This window comes from Corvus moneduloides, chromosome 2 (genome assembly GCF_009650955.1).
Source record: "Corvus moneduloides isolate bCorMon1 chromosome 2, bCorMon1.pri, whole genome shotgun sequence".
NCBI classification, from domain to species: domain Eukaryota; kingdom Metazoa; phylum Chordata; class Aves; order Passeriformes; family Corvidae; genus Corvus; species Corvus moneduloides.
In genome coordinates, this window is record NC_045477.1 from 47,401,937 (window position 1) to 47,429,775 (window position 27,839).

The 27,839-nt window shown below is 43.6% G+C and overlaps 1 protein-coding gene across 5 annotated transcripts in view; it reads right to left on the reverse strand.

Annotated features, from left to right (window-relative positions):
• Positions 1-7,458: 7,458 nt before the first annotated feature.
• Positions 7,459-27,839, reverse strand: part of ATP8A2 (ATPase phospholipid transporting 8A2) — a 320,810-nt gene continuing 300,429 nt past the window's right edge. For all 5 annotated transcript variants that reach the window (XM_032099453.1, XM_032099455.1, XM_032099456.1 and 2 more), the window contains 2 exons: positions 21,221-21,314; positions 7,459-13,848 (listed from right to left, as the gene is read on the reverse strand). In XM_032099453.1, coding sequence (XP_031955344.1) covers positions 13,756-13,848; positions 21,221-21,314 — 187 coding nt within the window. In that variant the 3' untranslated portion in view covers positions 7,459-13,755. The remainder of the gene's footprint in view (positions 13,849-21,220; positions 21,315-27,839) is intronic.

Genomic DNA, 27,839 nt, shown 5'->3' on the forward strand with positions numbered 1-27,839 from the left:
ACAGGCCCTGGTAGGACACCTCCTCTGACCTACGAAATTCAGGTGAATCTTTGTATATTGTTTACTTGTTTAAAAAAAAAAGAATAAGTTAAATTTAAGTCTGTAGAAATTAATTTTCAACTGAAGGCAGAGAAACTCAAGTTCTAATAAAAGGAATCTTGTGAGATGTGGTGTTTTTTTAAATGTCATGTACAATAATGTAAAACTAATGTTACCATTTGATACAGCTTTTAAATCTCTGAAAGAGCACTTGCTTTAAAGTGTTTCTTACAACTGAAGAAAAAAGCCCCCTTTGTTTCTTAATAAATACTTTATGGTGTGACTGGTTTTGTTTGCTTTGTCATAGGGTTTTTTTTTTTTCCCCAGTTAATGCTTTGCTTTCCTGTGTCTATAAAAGCACATCTGAGCAGCCCACCTCTTCAGATTGGCAAAACCAAGAGTTTGGACTTTTTGCTGTGTTTTTAAGGAATAACAGTAAACCCAAGAACTTGAATGGCTGAACACTGTGCTCCAAGTGAGGCATGTTCTGAGGCGTGTGTGCAGCAAGAGGGGAAGGGGTGCAGCAAGATGACATCTGAGCATCAGCTGAGATGGGGATCCCTCACCTCTCGGTGGCCACGGGTGGCTGGGGAGTAGTGGTGGGAGCAGGATGGGCTGGAGCCCATGGGCTCATCAAGCTCCCTCCTTTCAAAGAATGCCAAATGTTCTGCAGCAAATAGCATTTTCTGAGGATTTTGGTTTCAGTTGGATTTGCAGTTACCAGCTGAGCATTTGAAGTATATAACCCTCAGTAAGTGGCTGTGCTGTTCCCACTCTCCTCTGCATGGGGACCCTTCTTGCTAGAGCAAACTCCATCCTTGTAAGCGAGACCAAAACCAAGGCCCCGTTGTGCCAGTGGGCACAGCTCAGTCTGGGACAAGGCCACTCTGCTTTCCTGGTGTTTGCCCCCTTCTGCTGCTGGTGATGCTGGCAGTGTGGGCAGGTGGGTGGCTGGGGGAGCCAAAGGGCACAGATAGGAAATTAGGTGATTGTTGTATCTGCATGCTTATGACTCAAATAAGTAGGAAAGAACAGTCTGGGAAAAACATAGCCTTAGTCAGGCTGTATGTAGCACATTCCAAAATGCCACAGCTTCCTGGTGTTAGGGGGAGGTGAGGTAGCATGGCTGGAAGCAGAAAGCTGGCAGGGAAGGAGGAGGTCAGCCATGCCTTGGAGCAGATGTGCTGAGGTGACGAGTACTGCGCAGCAGGAGAGGCCAACAATTTGTGTTAAAGCTTTTTCTTGTGTTTTTATGTGTGGAGTTCCTTTGCCCTTGGCAGTTGTTTTCTTTTTGTGCCGTGCTGGAGGTGGTGTGCACAGCAAGCAGTGGTGAGGGTAGGGAGAAGGCAGCAAACCCCGCGCAGGCTGGGCTGGTGCTGGTTTCCCCATGGCACACAACACCATGCTGGTGGTGTCCTCACAAGGGGACCTGTGGGCGCAGTGGTGCCCTGAGGTGGCTGGGGGCAAGCTCGTGCCCGAACCACTAAGGCATGCAGGGAACAGCAGGACACCATGGACAGTGACAGGACCCCCTCCCAGCACACACGTGAAGAAACACTCTGAAATGACTTAACCTCTGAGCTGGGCCCATCAGGGGACAGAGCCCCTCAGCAGGGGTTGATGTGCCCCTGTACAGCTGCTACCAGCTGTGCCATGGTCATTAGGGGGACAGTGGAGGTTGGTACACTTCGGGGCCAGTGCTCACATGTGGCCCACAGGGGAATGAGCCAGGGAGCAGGTCTCAGCTCAGCACATTAACCTCAGCATCGCTCTTGCAAAATATCTGATTTGCTGCTTGCTCACTTTTGGTCTTGCTGGACCTCTTCTTCTCCCTCCAGATTTTCTGCTTTTCCACTCTTTTCCTCCCACTGAAGTTATTACTAAATATTATTCCCCATATGTTTATTGTTTCCTCCTCATATTTCCTGCTTCTCTGTAGGTCTCTTTTTAAATATTTCTCTGTCCTCAGTGGGGTTTACAATGTTTTCTTGCCCAGGATCACTTGCAAATGGACTGAACAAATCACATAAGCCTGTGCCATCCTTTCTCCCCTTCCCCATCTACACTGAGTGGAGCCAGTTCCATGAGGCCCATGCCACCCTGGAGGCTCACAGTGTCCCCTGTCCCGTAGCAGAGCATTTAATCCTTGTGACAGTATTCCTGTGCAGCCTGAATGATCAGATAACACCAGTTCACTGGTGCTGTAACAGCCTCCTGTGCCTCAGCAATGGGGATATGCCCATCGTGCTGGACCATGTACCACAAAATACCAGTGTGGGCTTCAGTGAGAAGGCCTCAGGTGAGCCAACACTATGGTGTGGCTGCTCTGCACTAAACACTGTATAGTGCTGGCCTGTGTAGCAAGCCCTGGAGGTGAGGTTGGCACAGGTGATGTCTTGTCTCAGCACCTTGGGGTGTGCCAGTGCCCCCATCTCCTGGGGGAGACCCAGTCCCGGACACAGCTTCCCAGGAAGCCACTACAGCCCTGGCACAGGGATGGATTTTCTCCCCCTCCTGCAGAGATCCCCTTTCCTGTTCCAACGCTTACTGGTTTTGTGATTTGCCCACAGAAATGCTGTCCTAATTGCTTGGCTTAATTTGTCCTTTACACCTGGAAAATCTCAGCACACTGACCTGACCCCAGGCCTTTTTCACCTGGCTTGTGACCCTGCACCTCTCACCTTCTCCAGCTTCTCCATGCTGGCTTGTTGACAATGCTTTCCCTGGCCCTCGTGTCATTTCCATCTCCTGCTTGTCCCTGCTGAGCCAGACCTCTTCTGGGGGCAGTTGTGCTGGATGGGAACATCTGGGGCATCTGGTTCATGAACAGAGGCACAGCTTCATTTGGAAAATACCTTCCCACTTAACATCAAAGGTGCCATCTTCCAAACACCGAGAGCAAGGCAGCAAACATTCCGCTAGGCATGGCTGAAAAGTTGCTAGGTGTGCCAGAGGCCGAGTATCCTCTTACTCCCTGATTTTCATTAGAAGAGGGGAGACAAACCTCTTTGGAGTGTAACATGAGTCACAGCTCTCAGATTGCAAGTGCCTCCAGCATTGTACTGGCTGCTGTCTTTGTCAAAAGAAAGTTAGTTGACTTTTTTTTAAAAATTAATCAATTTCGGTGGTTATTTCTGACAAGATGAACCCACGCAGGTAAAAACTGAAAGCAGTCACTTTCTGCGCTGGGCAAGACCCAGTGGGCACATCCAGCTTGCCAAGGACACACATTGCCTTCCATTTGCATTGTCCATAACACATCAGGAAATAGAAAAGAAAACTCACCTGAAACCTTGAAATCTTGTCTGCCATCACAGGCTGTTGCAGACACCTTTTAGGCTTATAATAGCAAAAATGTATTTCAAACATTCAAGAAAGAATAGCAATAACCTCTTTCTCCTAAATGTGATAATCCTTTACTTTCAAGTAACTAGTCCCTTATTAGCTGTTATCAATCCTTCAGAAAACCTCCAGCAAAATCAAGGCAAGCAGTGACACATCAAGCTAAAAAATGTTTAATTCAACAGGTAAGTTCCTTTCCATCAAGCCTTCCTTGTGTTTAATGCTGAACCAGTTCAGGCCACGGCCCATCCTAGTTTGCCTCTCTAGGTTAATTTGAAAGCAAAAAAGCAGGAAGGCACTACTTTGGATCCCATCAGTGCTATGAAATTGGAGCAAGTGAGCATCATGTCAGAAAACAGTAATAATGCAGCAATAAAATAAAACTATCTCCCTTCCAAGATACTGGATCATAAAACAATTGGCTGGATTGGAGGGAACCTTAAAGATCATCTAGTTCTAACCCCCTGCAGGAGGGACACCTCCCACTAGCCCAGGCTGCTCAGTGTCCCATCCAGCCTGGCCTTGAACACTTCCCGGGATGGGGTAGCCAGGTTTCCTTCCATCAGGTTTAGAAAGAGCTTTGAAAGCTGACAGGGACAACCTGGCAGTGTGTTTGATGCTGCTAGGTGCAGAGCCCAGCTTAGCAGGGCCACAAACTTCCCAGAACTTGATGGTGCTGCAGACGCTGGCACTGGGACAGGTCTGACCTGTCGCAGGACAAAATGAGGATGTCAGTGTGTTGTGCAGTCTCTGCTATGATTTAGTACCCAAATGGTAAATATTGGCTTATGCAGCCACTAATTCCCTCAATATTTGCTCTTGAGAGACAGAATCCTATTGACTTAACACAATCAGACAGTCTATACATGATTGTCAATGTCTCATCATGGGTGAAAAAAATGATTCTCAATTTACATTCCTGCAAATCAAAAGCAACTGCTGTAGATCTACTGTGCAAACAGGCTCTCAGTTTAAAAGCTGAGGTGCCACCTTCACTGTGGATGGGCAAATACATACAGTCATTCCACAGGATTTAGTTAACAGGTACGAGAGCGGTAGGCAGCTCAAGCTCTGATACATGGCACAGCCAAATGAGCTGGCACTAGGATCACACTGTGGTTTTCTGTGGACTGAGGCCTATATTAGTGAGCTTGCAGGCAGTTCCTTCCACAGTGTGGAGAAAGGAAGGAGTGGGATGGACCAGCACAGTTACAAAACCAGCACAATATACAAACCCAGCCCACAGTCCCTTTCTTCCAGTCTTTTTCTCTTGAGGGACTGGGGGGTGCTCCTGCTGCCCCTACTGGATCCCAACAAGTACCAGCAGCTCCACAGGACCAACAAAGCAGTCTTGGTTTACTGTGACAGCTGTGCTGAACATTTTTGATGAGGCTGTAGGTCAGTGCCAGCTGAGCCATCAGACAAGCTGGCTGTGAGAGCTGAGGCTCCCAGACTCTGCACTGCAGGATTTAAATGCCAATGTACCCTGAAAGCTTGAAGCTTCTTCACTTGAGGGCTGCTTTGTGTGACCCAGGAAGCTCAGTGCCCCCACCACTCTGACATGACACCCTCACAGGCAGCACCAAATAGCAAGGGAAATACAGAGGGGACCCAGGACCACCTCCTTGACCATCACCCCACTGTCCTTAGAGAGTCATGGCAAGAAAAATGCAACATGAGCTCCCTCCCATCAACCTTCCTCATGGTGAACATCCTGGCTGGGTATGGCCACTGCAGCAAGGGCTCACCAGCACTGTTCACCATTCCCTTGCCTGGTACAAGCCCACTCCCCATCTGCCCTAGAGCTCCTTGCTCAGCATGGACAGCCAAAAACCAGCAGTGTCTTTCAGTGATTTTTAAAGCCTTGTTTCCCTGCAGTCCTGTATTTCTGCTGAGGAGGAAACTCACTGTTCCTTCCAAGTTCCTGAGGACTTGCTGCACCCCAAATGCTGAGGGTACTCAAAGAGGCACAGGGCTGTGCTGGAGGGAGGGCTGGTGACCGCGTACTGCCACAGCAGCGCTCACTAAAAGGGATTATGTTTCTGAAATCTTCTTGCTTAACATTCCTCAGCCAGACCTTTCTCAGTTACACTTTTATTTTTTAATGCTCCCATTTCAGACTTAAGCATTAATCTACAGGTTTAGGGACTTTGATTCTTCTTTGTTCTGGTATGAGGCACCGAAGACTGCCATCAACAGACTTAGCAGCTGCTCCGGCAAATATTTGGCTCTGGGACATGAGCACTAGGCTCTCTCACAGCCTTGCCTGTCAGACTGTTAGAGGAAAAGTCTCTGAGGTGATTAGTCAACTAATATATCTAATAAGGGGTTTAAGCAGCAATCCATTATGTTCAACAATTCTGAGAATCATTTCCCTTTTAGTGCGCTGTACAAGAGACGACAGTGCAGGAAGCAGTTGGCTGAACATCCAACCTTCCCACCACCAACTGAATAAGGATTATTTAGGTTTACCATCAATTTTATTTTGGCATAATTGATTGCCCAGATGTGTGAGAAGCTTTTACATAGAGCACAGCTCCTGCTGCACGCTAGCAGGCCAGGCTGCAGCTATGGAGGCCTAAGGAAGGAGCAGGCATTTACTGCAGCAAAACAGGGATACACAAGTTCATCACTCTCTTCTTATTTCCCTGCAAAGGAAAAGCAGATACTGGTCTGGCTTTTGGGATAAAAATGTTTTGAAATGTGCTCAAGCAATGACTTTTAAAGGGAAGAAGGGAGATTTGGCTTACACCTTCTTTTTGTTCCATAATTTGAAAAAAAAATCCAGAAATAATTTGTTGTAAAAAAGTCTCTCTATGCTTTAAAAACTGGTTCTGTTGGCAATCTATTAGGAAAAAACCTATTCCTCAAGTTATAGCACCCCAAGGGGGAAAAATTTTTAGCCAAACTATATATAAATATGCATTTTGTTCCTGATAAAATCTGTTTAATTCCAGCATCTATTAATATTTGGACAAAGGGATCTCTTTGTTAAAGCTCATACCCTTCCATTTTCTATAGGCATCTTACAGTGCATGTTTCCCATGGTCACCAAAAATCAAGTAAGGGCGACCTTTTCTGCAAATTTAACTTCAGCCATAACTTGAGTCCCATTCCTGAGTCAGTGTATGCACGATGGCTTTGTTCAGGAGGGAGGATGCTGTGCCTTGAGTTGGCTGTGCCCCGAGGTCCTACAGCTGAGGCTCACCCAGCTGAGCTGCTGAGGCTCTCCAGTGTTCCAAGCAGGTCCAGCATCAGGAAGAATAGATTGTAGCAGAGAGGATCACAGCAAGCATCCCCCAGCGTGAATGGAAGCAGCTGGGGACACCAGAGCCTTCGTGTGGTGCTTCCTGCTGCCACTCTTGCTTGAGTCCAGGGAGCTCCAGAGTTACTTCTGCAGCTCTGGCAACATGAGCAAGCTTGGCAATGTCAGCTGGGCACCATCAGCAGAGAGATGGGATGTTCCTGAGCAGGCAGAAGCAGGAGAGAGCCTGTCCCTGTGCTCAGGAGGAAAGCATTGTCCATGGTCTTGCCTCACCTCACATCTCGCTGCACCATCAGACCATGCTCCCCCTCAGACTCAAGAGCTTGAAGGCCCAGTGTTAAAAAAGCCTCTTGCAAATTTAGCTGCAAGTAATGAGGCAAGGGAGGTTTTTTAGGGCTTAATTTCCCCCTGCTGTGTCTACGTGACTTAATTGGGACAAAAGATTTCCAAGCTTCATTTTGGTGAAGCCCTGGTGAAATCATTTGTAGCAGAATCTCTCTCCATCTAGCTTATATAAAAAGATAGTTTTCCCCCTGGAGACACTATTCAAATACCAGTACCTGCTGTCAGCTCATCAGTACCATTCTTATTTTGCCATACTAGCCTTCCATTTGTGGCCTGATTTGAGACCTATTAAAGGACCTCAAGCCTTGTTCTAACAAGCAGGCCCTTAAAACACACCCAAAAGGCCATGAAAAAATAAAAATAATCCATTCAACAGCTTTGCAGAGTAAATCTCAAATGTATTTAACACTGAACTCTTGCTGCAAAGCTTGTGGGGGGATAAAACAAACAAGCCTCGGTCCACTGGATTGCTTTAATAAAAGGTTTATTGGAAATATTTTTGTGCAGACATACAAGTCAACAATGCTGTTCAAAGCTACAAATTGTCTAAGTTTTCTGAACCTTCTAAAAATACAAGTAAATGACCTTCATTTGTATTCAGTCTGGGAGGGAAACAAACTCCACTGTAATGTGATGCTGTATTTAAACTACCAGAGGACATTAATAGGACCTGAAAATGGTAACACTTCTAGAGGAAAAAACCCACACACCACTGCTGCTCTGCTGGGAGCCAATTAAACATCCCCCCACAGCATCACTCCTCTCTGCATATCCAGATTGAAATGTCCCCATCTGAAACAATATTTAAGCAATTTGAGGACAGATATGACAGACAAGTGGCTTGGCTTGCTGATGAAAAAGATGCTTTTAAAGATCCTGTCACTCAAGACGCTGAATATTTGACCTCCCAGTGCAATGGGCTGCACTTTGGGGGCAGGAGGAGGGACAGGGGGAGGTTTTCAAGTCAGACAACTCTTCCAGCACACACATGTACACAGTCCCAGAGGGCTTGGCTGCCTCATTGCTTTATAACTGGAGCCCTTTTTAAAAAAAAAAAAAAAAAAGAGTTGAGCAACAACTTTGAGCAACTTTCCAGTCTATGAATCTTGACAGTAAGAACAGCAAGTACCCTCATTCCCTTCCTGAATCAACATATCAACCAGAAGGGCAGAGGAAAGCATATGCACTGTCTGGTAAACTCCATGTTTTCTAAGAAACCCTGCAGATGTTTTGAAATTGATTAATTTATGCCAAGACAACATCTGGAACATCTTCGCAGGAAAACCACCCAGTAAGGTAGTTAGAATATAAAACAATCATGTCTTTCTGTTAATGTTGGCTTTTTCCCTTGGCTTCACTGCTCCATAATTACAAGGGTGCTGACCTTCCAGCTATGCACAGTGACAGTTTGGCAATATATTAACACTTTTCTTCATCATTAGACTTCTGAGTGACTGCCCAGAGCTGGGACTGCCCACACAGAATTTGTCATTTACCAACTTCTGTTTCTCTTTAGATGCTAAGGGAGAATGAAACCCTTGTGGCAGACTTCAGGAGAACTCGTCTCACCTTCTTCATACACAAAGGAAGGCTTTGGATAAACACCAGTACTCAGCTACTTTACCTTCTGTCCACACCACAAACAAGCAGGCCATGAACCCAAAGGAAACAACTCCTGGGCTTCAGACACCATAACAAAGAGATCCAGGTCCCCAGATTAACAAGCCCCTTGCACTGACCTGAGGGACAGGAACCTGCCCAGGAGCAACAGCTAAGCAGAAGTCCCACTAACTCTCCATGATGGACTGTCAGTCAGAACTGAAATAATTCCAGTACTTAGTTCTGGTAGGTCCATGAGGCAAACAGGAGCCAGTAAACCATTTAGCAATCTTCATAACCCATGAAACAACCTGCTAGAGCCAAAGTACACTAAGCAGGGGGCACTTCTGGCAGGGACTCATTCCCCTTCTCCAAGCCCAGGATTCAGCTTGGTACCAGAGAAACTCAGCTTCAGGAGGTAACAGTGCTTCACAAATTCTCAAGTGAGCTCTCCTCCCTTCCCAGAGCCACAGGAAGGAACCAAAGAAATCAGCTTCATCACAGCTCCTCAGGGATGCCTGAGGAATCCCTCCCCTCACTAACCGCTAACAGCAGCAGTGGTCTTGGCCAATCTATTTTGCTTCCCAGTCCCTTCACCTCTTCAGACATCCCATCCAAGAGCACATTCCTGGCCAGACAAACTCAGTCAGGCTGTCTAGTTTCCTGCAGGTCATCAAGAAGCGATCACCTTTGGGATTCACTTGTGTGGCCAAGCAGTGCAGGGCACTTTCTGGTTTTCATTTGCCAACAAAGCTCAAAGCCTCCATTAATCTACTGCTACATATGGAAAGGTACCCATATGGATTTATTTTGTCGTCACCTATTGTACTGACCTATCCTGTGGCCTTCCTCCGGACACACAGCTCCAGTCACAGATCCTGACCGGTAAGTGAAAGGCTCTCTTGGGTGTCTACAGGATACTGGGAGAGGTGAGTACAAGATCCTTCCTGACAAGACAGAAGGGGTCCAGCTGTCTGGAGGCTGAGGAACATGCAGTGGTCTGTGCCCCATTTTAGAAGCAAACTGCTACCCAGATACACCCGGTATAGCACAGACACAGCCAAATGTCCTCTCCAGCCCCTCAGGGGCTTCATACCAACACCATTTCTTGTTAGACTCAACAGGACAACAAAGAGCACGTCCTGCAAACCTGATTGAAGTTTAAGGCATTGATACTGTGTGATGTTTCAAAATTAAGATAAAATATCCTCAGTGCTTAACACTAATGAGAAATCTGAGAAACCCAAGGTGCTTCTCAGGGGCTGAGCCCCACTCAAGGCCTGCTCTGCTTCTTCAACCTGAGCTGTGAGAAGTGTACTCCATCAGAGCATTTAAAGATTAAATTAAGTCATTATTTATAAAACCATTACTTATTCAAGGGAGAATGTAAATAGAGTATTACTAGTCTTCAGTGATGACTGGAGGTAATGTGAAAACAGAAGATTTAGTGAGTTAGCCCAAAAAGGGCAAACTAAGCCTGCTGGACAGGGATAGTGAAAGGACTGTGCACCTCTTGTGCTCTTGGGTTGTCGATAGAGGGCCAAGCCCTGTGTGGCCTCTGACCATGTCCCCACGTTTCACATATTCACATAAATAAAGCTTTCTCTGCTTTTATTTATGACTTTATTATTACGACTCTCTCCTAGCAAACACACTCCAGTACATGCTGTAAAAATAATGTAATCTTGCTAACAGAAGACTTCCCTGCAGCATCTGCTATGAGGCTTCTGGCTGAGGCAGGGGAAGAGACTGCACAGTTTTGGCATGCACTAAGGGGTGTGCAGTCTAGTGAACTGCAGATTAGCGAGGCTTGACTGTTATCTTAATTTACAGCCCATACAGTTCATGTTAACTCTACACACATTGTTTAGATACATTAGCAGCTTAGTTTGGACCCAGATACTTTTATTGGTTATTCGCCATTTTCTCCTTGACAAGTTATTACTGACTTCCCATTCTAGCTCCCTAAAACAAGACCTGAAGCCCTGTCAAGGAAAAGAAAATGTCAACAGCCTTCTCAGCAGTGCTCAGAGCAGCTCAGGCTCCCGCTCGCCAGCTTTAAATTGCTACTAGGCAATCATTAAAGGAACAGCAGCTTCTATGCAAGCTGCGATTATGCTGTTATAAAAAGTAGCAACCAGAGCCAAATCTGATTCAGGAAAATCACCACTTCCATCTGAATATCCAAACCCCTCTCCCTTTGGTCAGTGCAGAGAGCTGCTCAGCAAACCCTCTTCTGATCAAACCTTGGTAGTTAAGTCTGGACAGTCAGGCAGAAATCCCCCATTCCTTCTGCTCCGATACCCTGTCTAGTTGATAACATTTTCACACAGCACTTTCAAAGGCTGCTGTTACTGCTCCATGCATTTGCCCTAATGAACAAGAATTCTGTTGATGCAGAGCAGCTGTCATTCTCCTTCTGCTAACACAGCACTCAAACACACCTCATCATTGCTCATCAAGACAAGCAACTCCAACATCCAGTCTACAGCATATAACAATACATTAATTCCTGTAATGACTCCAAAGAACAGGAAGAATGCCAGGTCTTGACCTGGGTGGGTTCTACAGAATTAACTCAGCTAGAGATTAAGGCCATACAGTGATGATAAAGTCTGACCCACTAGCCCCCAGTGTCACATACTGTATAGCCCTGTGACAAATCCCATGTGCAATTCCCATCGAGCTGACAACCAACACACGTACCTCAGTCTAAGCCACCATTCACTCTAGGGAGAGTTTTTGTTTGTGACACACACTGACCTCAATTTACAGGGAGGTCAAAACGATACAGCCCATAGTCTGCACTAATAAATAAATCACATCAGATGACAGCTGCTCCTCCCCAGCATCTTTCATTATGTTCTGTAAAATTTTTTTTCACTAAGTTAAGAACAGAAAAAACTCCAGGACTCCAGAAAAAACTCCTTCTATTCTCTGCTTAACACATTTACTTGCCCTTCTTCATTATCCAAAGGCTTTAAAAGTTTTTTTGTGCAGCCTCATGAAAAGCCTCCAAATTGTTTACCATGCCAATGTTTGGTGTGCAGCTTAGAGTAGAAAGACTAAGCTGATCTCATTTTTGCCTTGGTGGGAAGTTAATTTTCCTTGTGTTTTTACAAAAGGAAGAAACAATTAGCGGTTCTGAAGAGAGGCTTACACCACACATTTCCTAAATAGATTTGGTTTCTAAATAAAAGGGAAGTGTTTACAGGTTATATCAGTATTAAGATTTAAAAGCTCCTGGGATCAGGTTTACTTCCCCCTTATTTATTCTCTGCACTAGTACTTGTGCCTTTAACCAAAATTCATCTCCCAGAAAATACGTACATCCACACTTTGCCTATGGCCTATGGCAAAATTATTTGCATGTTTTCCTTGATTGCATAATTGTCTCATTAGGCACTGCAGAAAGAAGGTGATGACTTTTCCCTCTGTGCCATCAGCCTAATCCAAGACCAACCCTGACTGATGCTGCAGGAGCAAAATTTGTCTCTTCTAAAATGGAAGGGGACTCCGAGCCTCTGAGGTGGCACTGGAAATTGAATTACAGCACTTGAGCATTGGCATTTACCCACAACCCCTCAAGGAAAATTAAACCAGTAGGCCAGGCTGAAGCTTTCCTTTCCTTTGCTAAACAATAAACATTCATATTCAAATTGCTTTCGGATATATTTAAATCAATAAAAAATTCTGGATGATGGTCCAATAGGGCAAAAAACAACGCCAAGCTTTTTAAATACACAGATGTAGTATATACATTAACCACAAAGCCTGGCTTAAACACAGCAGTATTTACTTTATACTATTCAGAAACATGGTTTGGCGACTAAAATTAACAGAACTTGTCTGGGAGGACAGCATAAAGCTTTCTAAGAGCTCTTTCAGCTTTAACTTATGCCCCAGTTTTGCCCTTTTTTTTTTCTTTAGAATTCCAATCTATGCAGCAGCACGCCTGGTCCCAGTGGCACAGCAAGGCCATGGAGCCAGCATATTCCTTCCAGGGCTCATGGGTCTGAGTGTTTCAGGAAGCCTGTTGATGGATCAGATCTAGAAGAGGGACCTGGTTTGGCTGAACAAACAAACAGCAGGTCTTCATTTCACAAAGGCCAGCTCTGTGTGTGTCCATGTGTGTGCATGCACGTGTGTAATCCCTTCCTGCCCTCCTTTGCAAACCTCTCTTACCTGGCCAGAGGAAGGCTTCTCGAGGGTTACACTATCAGCCTCCTATGCAGATGCACATCTTATCAACATATCTGACAAGACGGTACCTTTAAATTAAATTCTCACTGTTTTGTTCTACTATTAAAACTGGGCATGGGGGTCATGGAGGGAAGTCCAGGCTAACATTTGAAGTGCACTCCAAATACATCATGAAGCGTATGAGGAGGGAGCACCTAGTTGAGTTCATCTTTGGTGTAAAATGCCATGCACTCAAGACAGCTGCCCTGCCAAGCTCTGACTTCCACATCCTGGCTTTGTGAGTAAGCTATTAGGTGGGTTTCAGAAAGCTAAGATAGAACCCTAAATAAATCCTGTAAGAGGGCAAGAAACTATTCTAAGTAATTGATTGCCATCTTGTGTTATTTCTAATCATAAGAAGGCAATATAAGCATTTTTAGCTACAAACTGTGTTGCAATTCAAAAATTTTATGCCAAATGGTCTGTTCAGAATTTCAGCCAAATTAGTAAACAAGTGAATACAAGAAGAGGGTAAAGTCTGCATGCAGTGATGTGCACTTGGTCTGTGTGTAACAAAACAGGAAATCTCAGCACCTCACTCCAATTAAGCAAAGGCTGATTTCTCATAGAACATAAATTTTCTACTTTTCCCCCAGAACAACCTTATACCGATGTTTAAATAGTGGTAAAACATTGTTTTTCATTTGACACCTCATATAGCACAGTCAAATGCTTCATAACAACATAAACAAAACTTTAGGCAGAGCTTTGCAACTGAAGTCAAACAATGATTTCCCCCCACAATATGTACTCAAGGTTTGCAGGGAGGAATACAGAAACTTGTTGGCTAAGGCCACAGAAAATGAGTTCTCTCTCTGGTGTTTTGGCTGCTGCCGCCAATCTAGTCAAGAATGTGTTAACAGTGGATGCATTGATCCAAATCCCATTATTCCCACCACCCATCAAGTAAGGAATAATTTATTCTATTTCTGTTCTCCTTTTGGTTGTATCGTAGGATCGAACACTGTGACTGGGAGAAACAACGCCGTGTTCTTCTTGAGAAAATGCATACCCATCTGAAAAAGCAAAGGAAGAAAAAAGAAATCAGTCACTGAGTTGAGCTCAAGAGGCACGAGCCACTTTCAGGAACAGTTTAGGTATCACGGAAGTTATGTGATTGAGACTTGCAACCATCTTGCTTCTGTGCTGACTTCTGATGCTTAGAGCTGCACACTACATTGCCCATGGGGCACAGAAAAGGGTGTCTGCTGCCAGCTCCGTCCCTCTGCTCCCCTCCCCAGGCCAGGTCAGTGTACACAGTCAACCAATACCCTCTGAGTTAACCTAATAAGCTACAGATTGATTTGAACACACTCCCTTAGTACTCCCATAGTGGCAGAGCTTCCTTAAAGACTTAACAGAGAAGTAGAGATTTGCATTTTAGGCTCGTCTCCTCTGTAGTCTGCTTGATAGCAGCACTTTCTCTTGAGAAAAGGGTGGGAATGTCTAGCCCACAACTGGATTTTTCTCACATCTTCCTCTTAACTCCCCTCAGGATTTTTTTTTTTAACAAGTTTCCAAGTGGCATCCTGATAAATGACACTGTGAAAACTCTCTAATTCTCTCGGCCAGTCACTCATATTTTGCACAGAGCAAACACACACATTCTGGATGTCTCTATTTTGTTAATCCTGCTAGCTAGCACAATCCTGTGGTCTCCCTAGAAACTACTCAGATGAAAATAACCACGTGTCTGATTTCTTCTGAAGTACAGAAAGGCAAGTGACATTTCTGATAGCATCTCCAGAACACCACAAATGCTGGTAGAACAGTCACAAAAAGCTAATGGGGCCAACACGGTGAAACAGCAGACACACTTGCAGATGTGGCCCCCAGAGAAAATTCAGAATGGAAATCTGTAGTAAAGGACAGGAGATTTTTTGATGCCCTGAGTCACAAGCACAACAGGAAATCGTTGCCAGTAAGTGGAGGGATTCAAATAGAAATACAGTCACATTGCTCCAGTCACATCTCCCTCATTGAGTGATTGCAGGACACCAGGAACTTTGATTTGATTACATGACCAATCCTCCAGGCATCCCATTTTATTTTCCCTGAGTGATTTCATGCCAATATACATCCTGCTACAAGGGGCACAGGTTTGGTTTTTCCTGCCTCTAGCTGACAGTTCACAGAATACATTCATAAAGTGCAAACAGTCTTTTGGAAAAAAGTATGTCCATACTGGATCATTGCAAAGGAAATACGATGTACAAAACAGGCTTTCATTTTAGAAAGGGTAGATTCACACTTAAACAAAACACCTCCAGTGGGTTTGTTCCATGTGAACAGGCCAGCATCCTGTTAGCTTTTTGGTAAATTCTCCATGGATAAGTCAATTTGGTCAAAGACCGCAAGCGTAAGCCCTAGAAGACTGAAGCCCATGTCCCATTACCTGATTTGCATCGAGATGGCTTTGCTGTATTTACTTATCCATAAGATCATCCAGCGTAGTGGAGTCTTCAACTGCCGTAACTACTGCAAATCCAGCACTGACCACACAGGTCAGCCCCAGATGTCATCTTCCCATCACCTGCTTATTCCCAGTGCTAGCACAGGCCAGTGGACAGCCAAGCAGCCCAATCACTCCACAATGCCAATGCAAAAATTCAGTCAAAAAAAACCTGTTCACCACTCTCACACCATAGAAAACACCTTAATACAGCAAGAAATTTAGGCTAAGATGATCTGTGATTATAGAATACCAGGGGTATCGTTACGTCTTCATGTCCTTCATCCATCCCAAACCACCAGCAGACGAGGTTTTGTGTGTACGCCATGGGAAAGGCTGTGACCCCCAAGCTTCCCAGCTGAAGCTCAACACTTGGCAGTTCCTTTAAGACTTTTCCTGTAGATCTCTACACAGCAAGAATGAGTTCGGATTACGTTTTTCTTTTCACTTTACAATTAAAATTGAACTTCAAGCTGTTTAAGCACCTGACTGGTGCCTTGGTGAAACAAAATGCTGCGAATGCTTGAGTCCCATCCACACTCCCTAAGCAGCTCTACATTTCCACTGTTCTAGACCCCATCCAAAACCAATGAAAGTTTCCATCTGTCAGTTACTAGGGGACTTTCCAGAAGTTTGAACTTTCCCCCAACTCCAGTTTTAAAACCACACCTATGAGCCTGCCTTGGGAACAAGGCCCTCATTGTTCAGCTGTCCTGCAGCAGCCCAAGGAAGGAGCATGTTTCTTGGGGCTTTCTGGGCACAACCCACTCACCCTCAAAGAAGGAAGGACCTTTGTACTCGGAGACTTTCTATGAATGGAGGAAAGGGGCACTTTGAATATCTGTCAGCGAGGCTCATTTGTTAAGAGGAGATTCACGTTCTCATCAACTCTAAGGTTTCACTAGTACCAGATATTATCAGGCAATCACTGAATTTTAAAAGCATCCTGTTGGTTTTCTTAAAGCTTTGATATTCTATTAGTAGATCAGAATCTAGTCTTCCATTAGGTCTCTAATTTAACGCACTCTTTTTTCCGTTCACGTGCAATGGCGTGCTCTGGTCTGTGCAATGCTGGACTACAGCAGCCATCTCAATGGGTGTGCCTCGAACACAGATAGCAACATTGTGCAAGCTCAACAGCATTCTCATGGGCACACAGCTTCCAAGACCAGGACATAGGAAGAGTCCAGACGGCTGTTTTTATTCCAGAAGATCTCCTCTTGGAAGGACTATGCTTACAGTTTTTGTCACTTCAGGGATTTAATTTAGAGGCCTTCTACTCTTTGCACTCTCCTCTGATACACCCAAATTGTCTGTCCTGGGATTTGTTTAGGCCAACCAGCAAGAGGGCAGCTCTCACTGGCAGGCCCATCAGAACCCTCACCTGGTGCAGCATTTCACTAGTTCATACTGCAGTGGTATTATGGTTTAGTACAGTCCAAGTATAAAATACATCCTTTTGTTTGCCTTTGAAGAAAAATTTCCAGATTCAAATCCACTAAAACTTTTAGGGGGTTGGGGAGATGTGAGGGACTTTTTTTGTTTTTTTTCCTTTTACTCTGTTTTAGGAAATGCTGCTTCTCAGATAACAAAACTCTCTCTGATATAATGAAAATCAACATTGAGGTATCACTTGACCAGCCAAATTCTGTCTCAGGCGAAACATTTGGTTCTGCACAGTTTTCAAGGAGATTTGCTGTGAAGTCACGGTTCACATTTACCAGTTAAACAGTGAATGCTAACTCACCTTTGACTTCTCCAGCAACCGTCTTCTATGTAACCTGGGAAAGGGAAAGCTGCCTAAAAATCTTGAACAGTTTGACTGATGCTTACAGAAGTAATTAATTTATCTTCTGATAAATTATGCCTGTGTTTTCTTAAGGACCCAAGAGGAATTCCTGACAAATGGTCCTATCTTTTTAGTCCCAGATACCAACTTACTGGTATTTTGCATGTAGAAAACAGAGTCAAACAATGCCAGAGCATCAAATTCTTAACCAACTATTCCTATTTCTTTTTCTTAAGTTGATTTTAAAAGACTGCAACTCCACTTAACAGTCAACAAACATGTAGCTTGGAAAAAATACAGAATGTACATTATATTTCAAACGCATGCAAGATAAGAGGAAAAAAGAGTTTTAAAAAGCATCTCAAGTAGCTCCCCTGTTGGTTTTCAAATAAAATGTGCCAGCAGAAAAGTGAAAGGAAGAAGGTATCTGCTAGTGGAGAATAAATGGTGGGATTAGAGCCCTCAGCATGAACACATTATTATTATTTATTATTTGTCAGCCCTCATACTGTGAAACGAACCTCAGATGACAGGTGCTTTTTCTCCACTGATTAATGAGGTGCAAACCATATGCTCTGCATTCAGATTTACTCTATGAAATCACCATATTCTGTCAAAGGAAGAGGGATTTTCTTTGCTAGCATAGGAAGCCTGGGCCAAGTGCAGTAATCCTCACTCAGGCATAGCTCTTGGTGTTTCAGGGGGGAGTTCTGCCAAAGAGCATATTGAGACAAATGATAACTGAACACCAGCAGGGGCATTACAGGAGGGAAACCACATTAGAGAGATTGCTATGGAACTTTCCTTATAGATGAAGGGTACCCTTCCCATCCTCTGGGGGCACAGGTGATACAGGTCAGTCATGCAGAAGGAAAGGGGAGGTCAACAGCCATCTTTTATATCCACAGAGTTTGTCCTAAAGGAGGTGCTACTTTCACAAAGTCACAGCAATAAAAAAAACATGAACCTGGATAGAGACCTGGAGAAAACCTCACTGCTGCCAGCAAACTCTATGAGGGAGACTTTTTGGACATCATTATTATTCCTTCCCTCAAGGGTGAGCCCCACCAGCAAGCTAAAGGGAAGGGTCCAAAGGACACATCTGAGAGGAGCCTGGTAGCATTTCCTGCTCATTCTTAAGAGGTTTCAGAAAGCAGGTGGCAACAGGGAATGACCAATTTCACCAGGCACCTTCACCAGGAGCTACACCGAAGCCTGTTGTCACCACCACCTACAAGATTGCACTGAGATGGTTTTATGTTAGCACCTGGGCTTGACAACCAACCATATGCAACTCTTCCACTGTAAGTCTCCTGACAATGCCATCCAAACAGGAGCTTCACAGTTTCTTTTTTTAAGTTTTCATAAACTTCCCAGAAGTTATACTGGTAGAAAGGAACCACGAGATCTTTGACAGTACAGCCAGTAGATAGATTTCTTTCATGCTTCTGACAGCTCTACACAATTCAGGAACACAAAAACAAAGAGCAGAAAAATGGCCGTGAAGGGTTTTCCTTTAAGGGACATACCCTTCCAAATGGACAGGGGCTTACTCTCCAAGGCAGCTGCTCTGAGCCAGTTTCTTTAATGGGAAGAGGTGTTTGAGAGACTAATCATGGCTGGCACTCCCATAGGGCACTGCCATGGCACTGGCTGTGTGGCTCTGTTGCCCATTTTGGGGGCTGGATCTACAAGAGCCTGGTGCTATATGGGAGCACCCCAGCCATACATCATGCCCTTAAGGTCTTGTGCTGTGCTAATGCTTTCAGACATGGGCTGGCTCACCGACAGAGAGCTAAGGAAAACACAGATGTGAAGCTTCTGCCTCTTGTACAGGCTGTGCAGTCTTACCTCAGTCAGCTCTTTCCTCCCAGCACTAACCATCAGTAGAAGCCCAGAAACTCCCTGTTAGATCTTTCTCCTTTCCTTGTGACTGGAAACAAAGCTGTTTAGGCATTGCTTCCTCCCAAAACAGTTGGAAACGGTCAAAAAATAAAGTCATTTCTAACCCAGTACTGCATCTTTGCATCTGTGCTATAAAATTTAATCCCATTTTTCATTCCTTGTTGAGACCAAGGCAATTCATTTGCTTAAGCCTTTGTCAGCTCTAACTAAACAAAGTATTTTCCAGCTTTATATGCAAGCAACAGATTCTGAGTTGAAGAAGCAACTTTTGGTCTTCACAGCCTGGAAACTTAGGGCCTGGTGGAAACATATGAACAGTTCAAGACTTCAAACAGAGTACTTGTAGTGTGATTTAAGATACTGGCCCAGCATGTCAAGGCTACCGCCCTATTCATCAACTCTTTGCTTTGAAGATTTCTAGCATTTAGTAAACAGTTGTACAATTTAGGGTTGTGAAAACAGCACGTATGTTCCCTGGATCTCACATGGCCTTGTACATACAGCAGCTATGCAACACTAGAAAAACAGTATTTGACAAGAGATGACAGAAGTCATGGATACATCACAAAAAGCATCTTTTAATCCTAACAGCTTCACAGCCAAAATTTATGTTCATGTGAAAAACAGACTGCTGATTGTAACCTGTCCTGACTGCCTGACTCATTTAGCACCTAATCATTTGCATTTATAGGGAAGCTGGGTTATCCAAATTAGGGTTTATTTTGATCTCATTTTTCTCTCCCAATAGCTGTTCACCTACTAACAACCTGAAGACGTGTTCTTTGAGACTAAAAGTACGTATTAAGTCTGACTAGTTACCGCTGGTGTATCTCCTTTCGGCACTGCTTTGCAGATTTCACAGACTGTGGTAAGTCTCCACCAGCAGACTATTTTGACAGCAATTTATTTATGCATTTTATGGATTTCTTCTGCCAGTCATTGCTTTTAGAATCTCCTCAGAGAGCATGCTTGCATGCCCAAAGCCATGTTGCTATCAGCATCCCTGGCTCCTTTATACAAAGGATTAAATCCTGACAGAAATATATGATCCACAGGGCTGCTCTGCACACTGGCCTCTCTTCCCAGATGTAATGGGATTGATTGCTGAAGACCCTACATCCCTTGACAGTGATGGCCTTCCAATGGCTCTATCAAGGACAAAGACCATCACTGTCCCACCCCTCTAGTCAAATTCCGAGTGGAAAACAGTAACACCTTAGGCATTTGGTTCTGAAATCCCAGCCCTGCTTCCATGACCTAAGCCATAACAGTTCTGCTACAGAAGGTGACACAGCCAGCGACGAGATTTGACTCTTTCTCCGTGATTCTTAAGCAGTCAGGAGTGCCACTTCTTACTGCAATGGCAAAACAAAGCCCAAATCCTGAGTGTCTGCCCCTGTACCACCCAGTACTGCACACTGAGGGGGTTATTTTCTTTGGTAAATGAGCCTATTTTTACCACCAGTTTCATCACAAGAGAGACTGCATTTCCCACTAGAAGGGGCTGACTGGACTCCCTGGTCCCTCAAGACAGCATGGTCCTTCAGTGTATCTGGCCTACAGAGCTGCTAGTGAAGGTTTTAAGCATTGTGGAAGCCTTTAAAACACTGAAAAAAACCCATCAGGTCCAGCAGACAGAAGGCCTGTTCCTCCAGGAAGATGAATAAATGGATGACTTCTACATCAACAAGAAATGCCATTTATTTGAAGCAGCAGTAGTAGCCAATTGTGATGTTGCTTCTTTTCTCCCAGCTGCAGACAAAGAGGGAGAGAAGAGAGGCAGCTCTGCAGGCCATGGCTTTCCTCACCAGCAACACACAGAACCCTAATGGCATCCCTGAAACATCACTGTATTATTCTCAGCTAACCACAGCTAATACGACATTTTATAAAGAAACCATTTCTAATAAAGCTAGGCTCTATCATTTCTTTTATGCAGAGTTTTTTATTTTTAGACTATTCTTAAGACTATCAGAATTCTACCTTTAGAGAACCTGCATACTGGGATTTTATCATTTGGGCCTGTTGATTGGCTGCTAGGGAATTAACCACATTTGAGCTCTCCTTGCCTAGGGCCAGATACACTAATTCCACTTCCAAATGTACATGTCTTGCTTGACAGCTCAGCCTCTGTGCTAGATTATCTCTACCTACAATTTAATTAAAAAGTAATCACCCTTGGCTTCCCTCATGTGGGGCTGGGCGCTGTGCAAACGCACGCAGACAGCGAGCCGCTACTTACGTGATACACTTTGGCTGGACAGAGTGGGCATGGAAAAAGGCTCGGAGGAGTTTTCCTGCCGAGCCTTTTTAACAAATGATCACGTTCGTTCACGCTAAGGGAGAACAGAAAGAGAGAAAACACGCCAGTGAGTACCAGATAATTTCAAGGTAAAAGTCAACTGTATTTGAAAGTACTTGGCAGCTTTGACTTTGTCAGTATTAAAGGTGGTTGTAGCATGAAATAGAATTTTCTCTTTCTTAAACCGCACATTATCAAGAGAACTCTCTAATAATGGAAACTCCTCCTTTCTAAGGACACTTTGTAATCAGTCTGCTTTTGGTTAATTCATCCCTAATATTACCATCATTGTGATTTCTGAATACCTGATGCCTCTGAATTGTTACAAACCATATCAGAAGTCTGACATCAAGTGATACGGATTCATTAAGACGATTCCTCTTTAGTATTATGCAGATGAATCACAGCATCCACAAACTGCCTTAGAGAGAAGGAGCAAAGCACTGTAGCTTAGCACAAAGTAGAAGGCTTCTATCACACCTGCAAAATGGTCTGAAGCAACCAAAGGAAGGACCCATAGTTAATTCTGCCTTGTAAAGAACGCTCTCATTTTAAACCTCTCCATACAGAAAAAAAGCTTTCTATCCAGTTTCTTTTATTAAAAACCCCTTTGGTTTACTCAGTTCTTGACAGAAGCCTGAAAAATTACTGCTGAATTTACAAAATGTGAAAATAAAAACTTTGGGTGAAAAACACAGTATGCTTACAATAGGTTCAACATACCTACAAGAATTATTAAAGGCACTCTCCACTTTGATTTTTATAAGAACCACAACACTAATTTAATCAAGAACTTTTTGCTCAGGGTTTAAAAAAATGGTGACTAAGATCCTGACCTTTCAAAGCACTTAGTTATGTATATGAGTCCCACTAAGTTCAATGGGGTTTAAATTAACATAGGCTTCAAATCTCACTGCACTGGAGCCCCAAGTAACTTAAATATCAGATTATTTTCAGAAAGATATTACAGTTCTACTTTAGATCAAAGTTCTCCATGATTGGTCGGTTTTTCCATCTCACCCTTATTCCTAACAGTGAGATGGAGCTAGTGTATAGAAGGGATCTGTTTGCTGGTACATCAGCATCTTTGCAGCATCTTTATCCCATTTGCACCATATTTACACTGTGTCTCCATTTCACAGTCTGCTTTTTCTTTCACTTCTTCTTCACAAGGAGCAATTCCACTGATTAATGCTGCAAACATAGATACACACCTGAGTGCCAGTGCTGATACCTTTCTGGAAGTTAGATTACAAATTCACAACACGCGTTTGGTGTCTGAAATGGAATCCCAGCAAGCACAGCTCCTGCTGTCGACAAGCTAACAACAGTTTTAAACAAACAACTCCCTTTCATTGAAGCAGTTTGCTAACTTCAATCAGGAAAGTAAGCTGAAGAATCTCTGAGATGCCTGTAATATTGTAATTCCAGCCATGCAGGCTTATATTCCACTTAATAGTCCATTAGGGGTAATAGCCAGGGCTCACAGTCTTCTGTTCAGTGCATAATGAGAATGTCCACAAAAGAAAGGGTGGGATCCTTCTCTTTTTCCTGTGACCTCCAAGCTCACATATCTGAGGTAGAAGCTTGTAAAACCTACAGACTCCTCCTCAAAAATCTTACTAACTGTCAGCATTTTCAGACACTTGGTCTCTTCCACTCCTTCCCTTGGCACCACAGAATCACACCTGCAATGGGTATGGCAGGTTGCTTTCCCTGCCTGCAGTCAGTACGATTCCCTCAAGATAAAATAGAAGTTGATAATAAATTTGGAAGCAAAAGTATCGAGTTCCAACTGAGTTTGTCAAACAAACTCTAACAGCTCTTGGCTCGTGAGACCTGCATGTGTTCAAAGAAGAAAGGATCACAGGTTTCCATTAAAACCAGGGTTACAGCATGGAAAGCGTCTAAAAATCTTGGAGGACCCAAATCCTTAAAAAAACCAAGACTAGTTGCTGGCTATAAGAAATCAAATACAATACAGAAAGAAGTTTCTACCTACTCCAAGCAGGCAGCACGATGGAAAAACATGTACTACAAAGAATCACCAGTAAGGATGATGCAATAGAAGGCACAAAGCAAGACATGAGACTTCTCTAACCTTTAACAACTTGCTTACAAAGTTGACAGCCTGCAGAACCAGCCATTACCAGTGCAAACTAGTGATGCTGTACTGTAACAACCCTCCTGCTGACTGCAGAAGACTGCTGGATAACTTGTTAGTTAGTGAAACACTGCCTGGATATACTGCTATCCTGTGAATGACAGAAGTGCAGTACTTGTTCACGTCCTGCAGGTAGAGAACATGCAGGCAGAGTCTTTCCTATTCTCAGCAGGAGGGTGATTTAAAGAAAGGAATCTTAAACCAATCAAAAAATATTTGTTCTAGGGGACAAATAAGCAATATTTGCCACAAAATTCTTACCCTGAGAATGGAATTAAACACACAGTAGAAAAAGGCACAAGGAAAAATTCTTCCTCTGCTTGTCTACCATGCAACAACAGATGAAGAGCAGGTCAGTAATGCTTAGCTCCTCAGGCTTCTGCATGCAATGTGTGGAGGAAAGTGTGCTGTCAAGGGACCGCTGAACAGGAAGCAGCACATTGCAGCTCTAAGAATGCCAAAGCTACGCTATCTTCGACATCGCTAATTATAATCAACAAGTTCAAAACTGAAGTCACATCTGATTTTCCCTTTTGGAAAATTATATTGGATTGTAATCTATGCAGAGAAAGAAAAACTCATGGTAGAATTAGACTTAAACTTGTGGTTTAAGTATGAGGGATGACTAAATAGACTGCAAGTCAAGGACCAGTCAAGTACTATAAAATAAACTCTTAATACACAGGGGTTAATGCAACACAGTTCTTCTGAATTGGATGAATATTTGATTTACTAACAGATATTAGATCTCCCAGTACAAACCCTGAAAGGAAAGAAAAGTGAAGTGGCTTTCTTAACCATTAAGTGTTTGGCACTCATACCAAGTCCGTGCTTTCAGAAAAGGTTTCTGCCTGCTGCTAACAGGTAACAAGGTAAAAGTTCTCAGTCTGCCTCACACTTTGATGCAAAACTAATGACAACACTGGACTCACAGGCCAACAGGCTAGGCCTTCCTCACAGAAATATTGCTTGTAAATCAATCCCAGGCATTAGCCATGATTTGCAGATTTAATTCTGCTTTCCAGTGACTCTGAGCCAGGGCCTAAGCACTCCCATGGGGTCTAAGGATGACATCTTCAGATGCATTGAGGGAAAAGGAATGAGAGATCGTGAGATCATACTCTGAATACTGGACAGTTGTGTTCATATTCAGGAACTCAAAAATCTTGTCAGAATGGAAAAGTCACAAACCCAGACATTCTTTTGTGAGTCACTGACATGGAAAGCCACAGTGAAATATGCTTTAGCTGGTTAGTCAGTGACCTTCTGAGGGGTAAGGCAGAGGGACCATCAGTCTGTAATTATATGGAGGACAAAAGACACAGACAAAATGCTTTGAACTAAAACAAATACTTGACTAGAACAAAACTATTAAAAGGTCCCAATTCTGAGGGCTTCTATGAAAAAAAAAGGATTTAAAATAAATTGTTAGTCAAGTCAGCTAAATCAGATTTTAGTTGCTATCAATAATGCAGAATACCTTAGGCCAGGAATACCTTTGTGATGGCTTCATAAGAGGGTCGAGATGACTTCTGCCTGCCTGGAAGTCTGTGCTAGCAACATCACACAAAATTCATTAAGTAAATGAAAAATCAAAGGTAAACTAAAGGCAACATGTTATTTCTTAACAATGCTTTCAATTCCATGAATAAAACGACTCTTCCATCTTCCTATCTGAGTTGATCTAAGGTGTCAACAGAGACCTTCATTTTATTTTTGTGTTCTCTTCTTCTCATCCCTCACAAAAGCAAACAGCCCTTAAATCTAGGCAACAAACATCTGGCTTTACACATTCAAATGAGGTGCATCAAAACAAACAGAATAATTCAAAGCTGACCACAAGGTCCTGCTGTCTCCATTTGCTCAAGTAATTAAAAAAAGATGAGCTTCACCACCAATTAATCTACTGAGCACTAATTAGCGTTAATGAGGATTTGTAGTATTTGGTATAGCTTGACCCAGAATGTCCTCCTGAGTCCACTAATTGACTGGTGGCAAAAGCAGGGATCACAAAGAGCGGAAGGTTAAAGTGGATGCAGGTGTCCTCAAAATTGGGATCTTCCTTTAGAAAACACAAGCATAGCCCAGTTTAAAAAAAGAAATATATAGAAATTCAGAGCCCTTCTTCTCTTACAAGAGCTGAATGCTTGTTTGTGTTTGGTTACGAATCTGCTAGAGGAGATCCAGAGCAACCAGCACACCAAACAGGCAAATACACTCAGCTGCCGCTGGTTTTTAAACTCACTGCTATTCTGGATTATGAAGAGTTCAGTCAGATACAGAACATATGAAATTATTTGGTTTTTTTCTGCTTTTCCCCTTCCAGCAGGAAGAACTGAGTGAAGCCTTACCAGGGCTGCTAGAGATGACACAACTAAAGCACACAAGCACATTTCCCAGCTGCTACCCCTGTGGCAAAAACATGCCAAGAACCCATGGCAGAAACTTGGCTCTCCAGTGGCAAGACACTCAGTGTCCATGGGTAAGCTTAGAGGACAAGAAAGCTGCAGCTGTTTTCCCTGTCATCTGAACACCTATGAAGCCCTCACTATACTGCCTGCAGGTACAGCATCACTGGTTCTTCTACCCTACAGTGGTGCTGCAGCACACAGCAAACAGCTAAATCATTGTACAGCTTGGTTTAAACCAGAAAATCCTCCAAGGCTTAGGCTGAAGTTCTGTCCTTAACTCCACAGCTCCCTCCTACCCACACGTATTTTCAAAGAAGCAGCAGGTAAACCCTTGTTCAGTCTCCTTTGCTTCCACTGCCACATACTCTGCTAAAAGCCTGAGAAACACTGGCTGGCCTGCACTACTCTCCTGTTGGAGGGAACATCTTGCAACATGTTGCCCCTCGCACTGGGACAGCAGGAAGGGGAGACAATGAGGGGGGGGAGGAAACAGTTTTTTTGCAAAATATCCCATGTGGCTAAACACAAGGTAAAAGACTAGGAAGCTTCTGTCCCTTGTCATCTTTTCCTGTGTATTAAATTTTGAGGTGAAAAGAGGTTACTCTTCTCCCTCTTTTTAAATTTTAGAATTAAAAACATAATAATTGACCTCTTCCATACATTTCAAACAATAACTTACACAAAAGTTTACTGTTTCTTGCTGACATGTTTCTCTCACTGAAAGTCACATCAACATAGAATAAAAAGAGACAGAAGAAAGGTCTGAAGCAGACCTCTCCAGCTTTGATCAATCCTAATCACCAAATCCTTTACAAGCAGACTGTTGATTTTCATTTCAGTCTCTTGGCTCTCAAACTCCCTTACATGTCTTCTGAAGAAGAATCAGAAGTTCAAGCACAATGGCTTCTCCCCAAGTATGACCTGGCAAAGAGGGCTTGCAGATCCCTCTCTGGCTGCTAGGACATAGCAGGTATCCTGAGGATTTATTCGCAAGTTCCATTCTCTCACCTTTCCTGCAATGTAACGCTGCTTAAAGGTTTACAGCATCGATCACAGTTCTGGCAGACAAAGAGCAAGTACCATACACCAGGCAGAGGCTGCGACCACGCCTTTGTAATTGGCCAGAGGAGACCTATTTTTCCTCCTCAGGATACTGCCTGCTGGATGAGGGCACTCCCCTAGAACAGCCCCAGGCCTTGGTTTAACCTGTATTCATTTAGTTTAGACTCAAGTGCATTACTTGAGTTAGAATACAGGAATTGTTAGAAGTTACACAGTGGGCAGAGACATAACTAGCATAGGCTCATAGGCTTGGCATAAGGAGAACATTAAAACAACATTATTACAGACCAGGAATTCAAAATAAAACATGCAAATCATCTCAAATGCAAGTCACACTAAGGCTGAGGGTTCACCAAAACTATGCTCCAACACCCAGAACATCCCAGGGCTTGGAAGAAAGGCCTGACTGGCTGAGAGAGCTCCATCCTCTGGGCTTCAGAGACATCAGAGAGGATTCGCCCTCCTACAGAACAGCAGAAGTAGCAATGAGGGGCTTCTGCTGGCCTTCTCTTTTTCGATCCACAATGAGGAGATGTTATTTTTTGTTATCTAGCATTCAATTGCAGGAATGTTTTACTCTGAGGTCAGAGTAAGAGGTCTTTTTAATTTAAAAGGCAAACAGGCCATTACTGATAATGAAGCTGCAGTGTAATCAAAGGGAATCTCTGGAGCATTTCACAAGGAAAGTGTCTGAGGCATATAAACAGTAAAACAAAAACAAAAAAATCAGCATTTTCTTTGCAGAGTCAGTGTCTACAAACACTGCTCCTTAATCACTCTGGGTCCAGCTGAAATAGACATCCCAAACCATGCTCCTTTTGCATTTTACTGTAAATACTCAGCAAGTCATTAATAAAAACCCAGTACTAGGAGACCAAAGGGTCGCCAGGCACAAACCACAGGGGAATGAAGACAGAAGTGC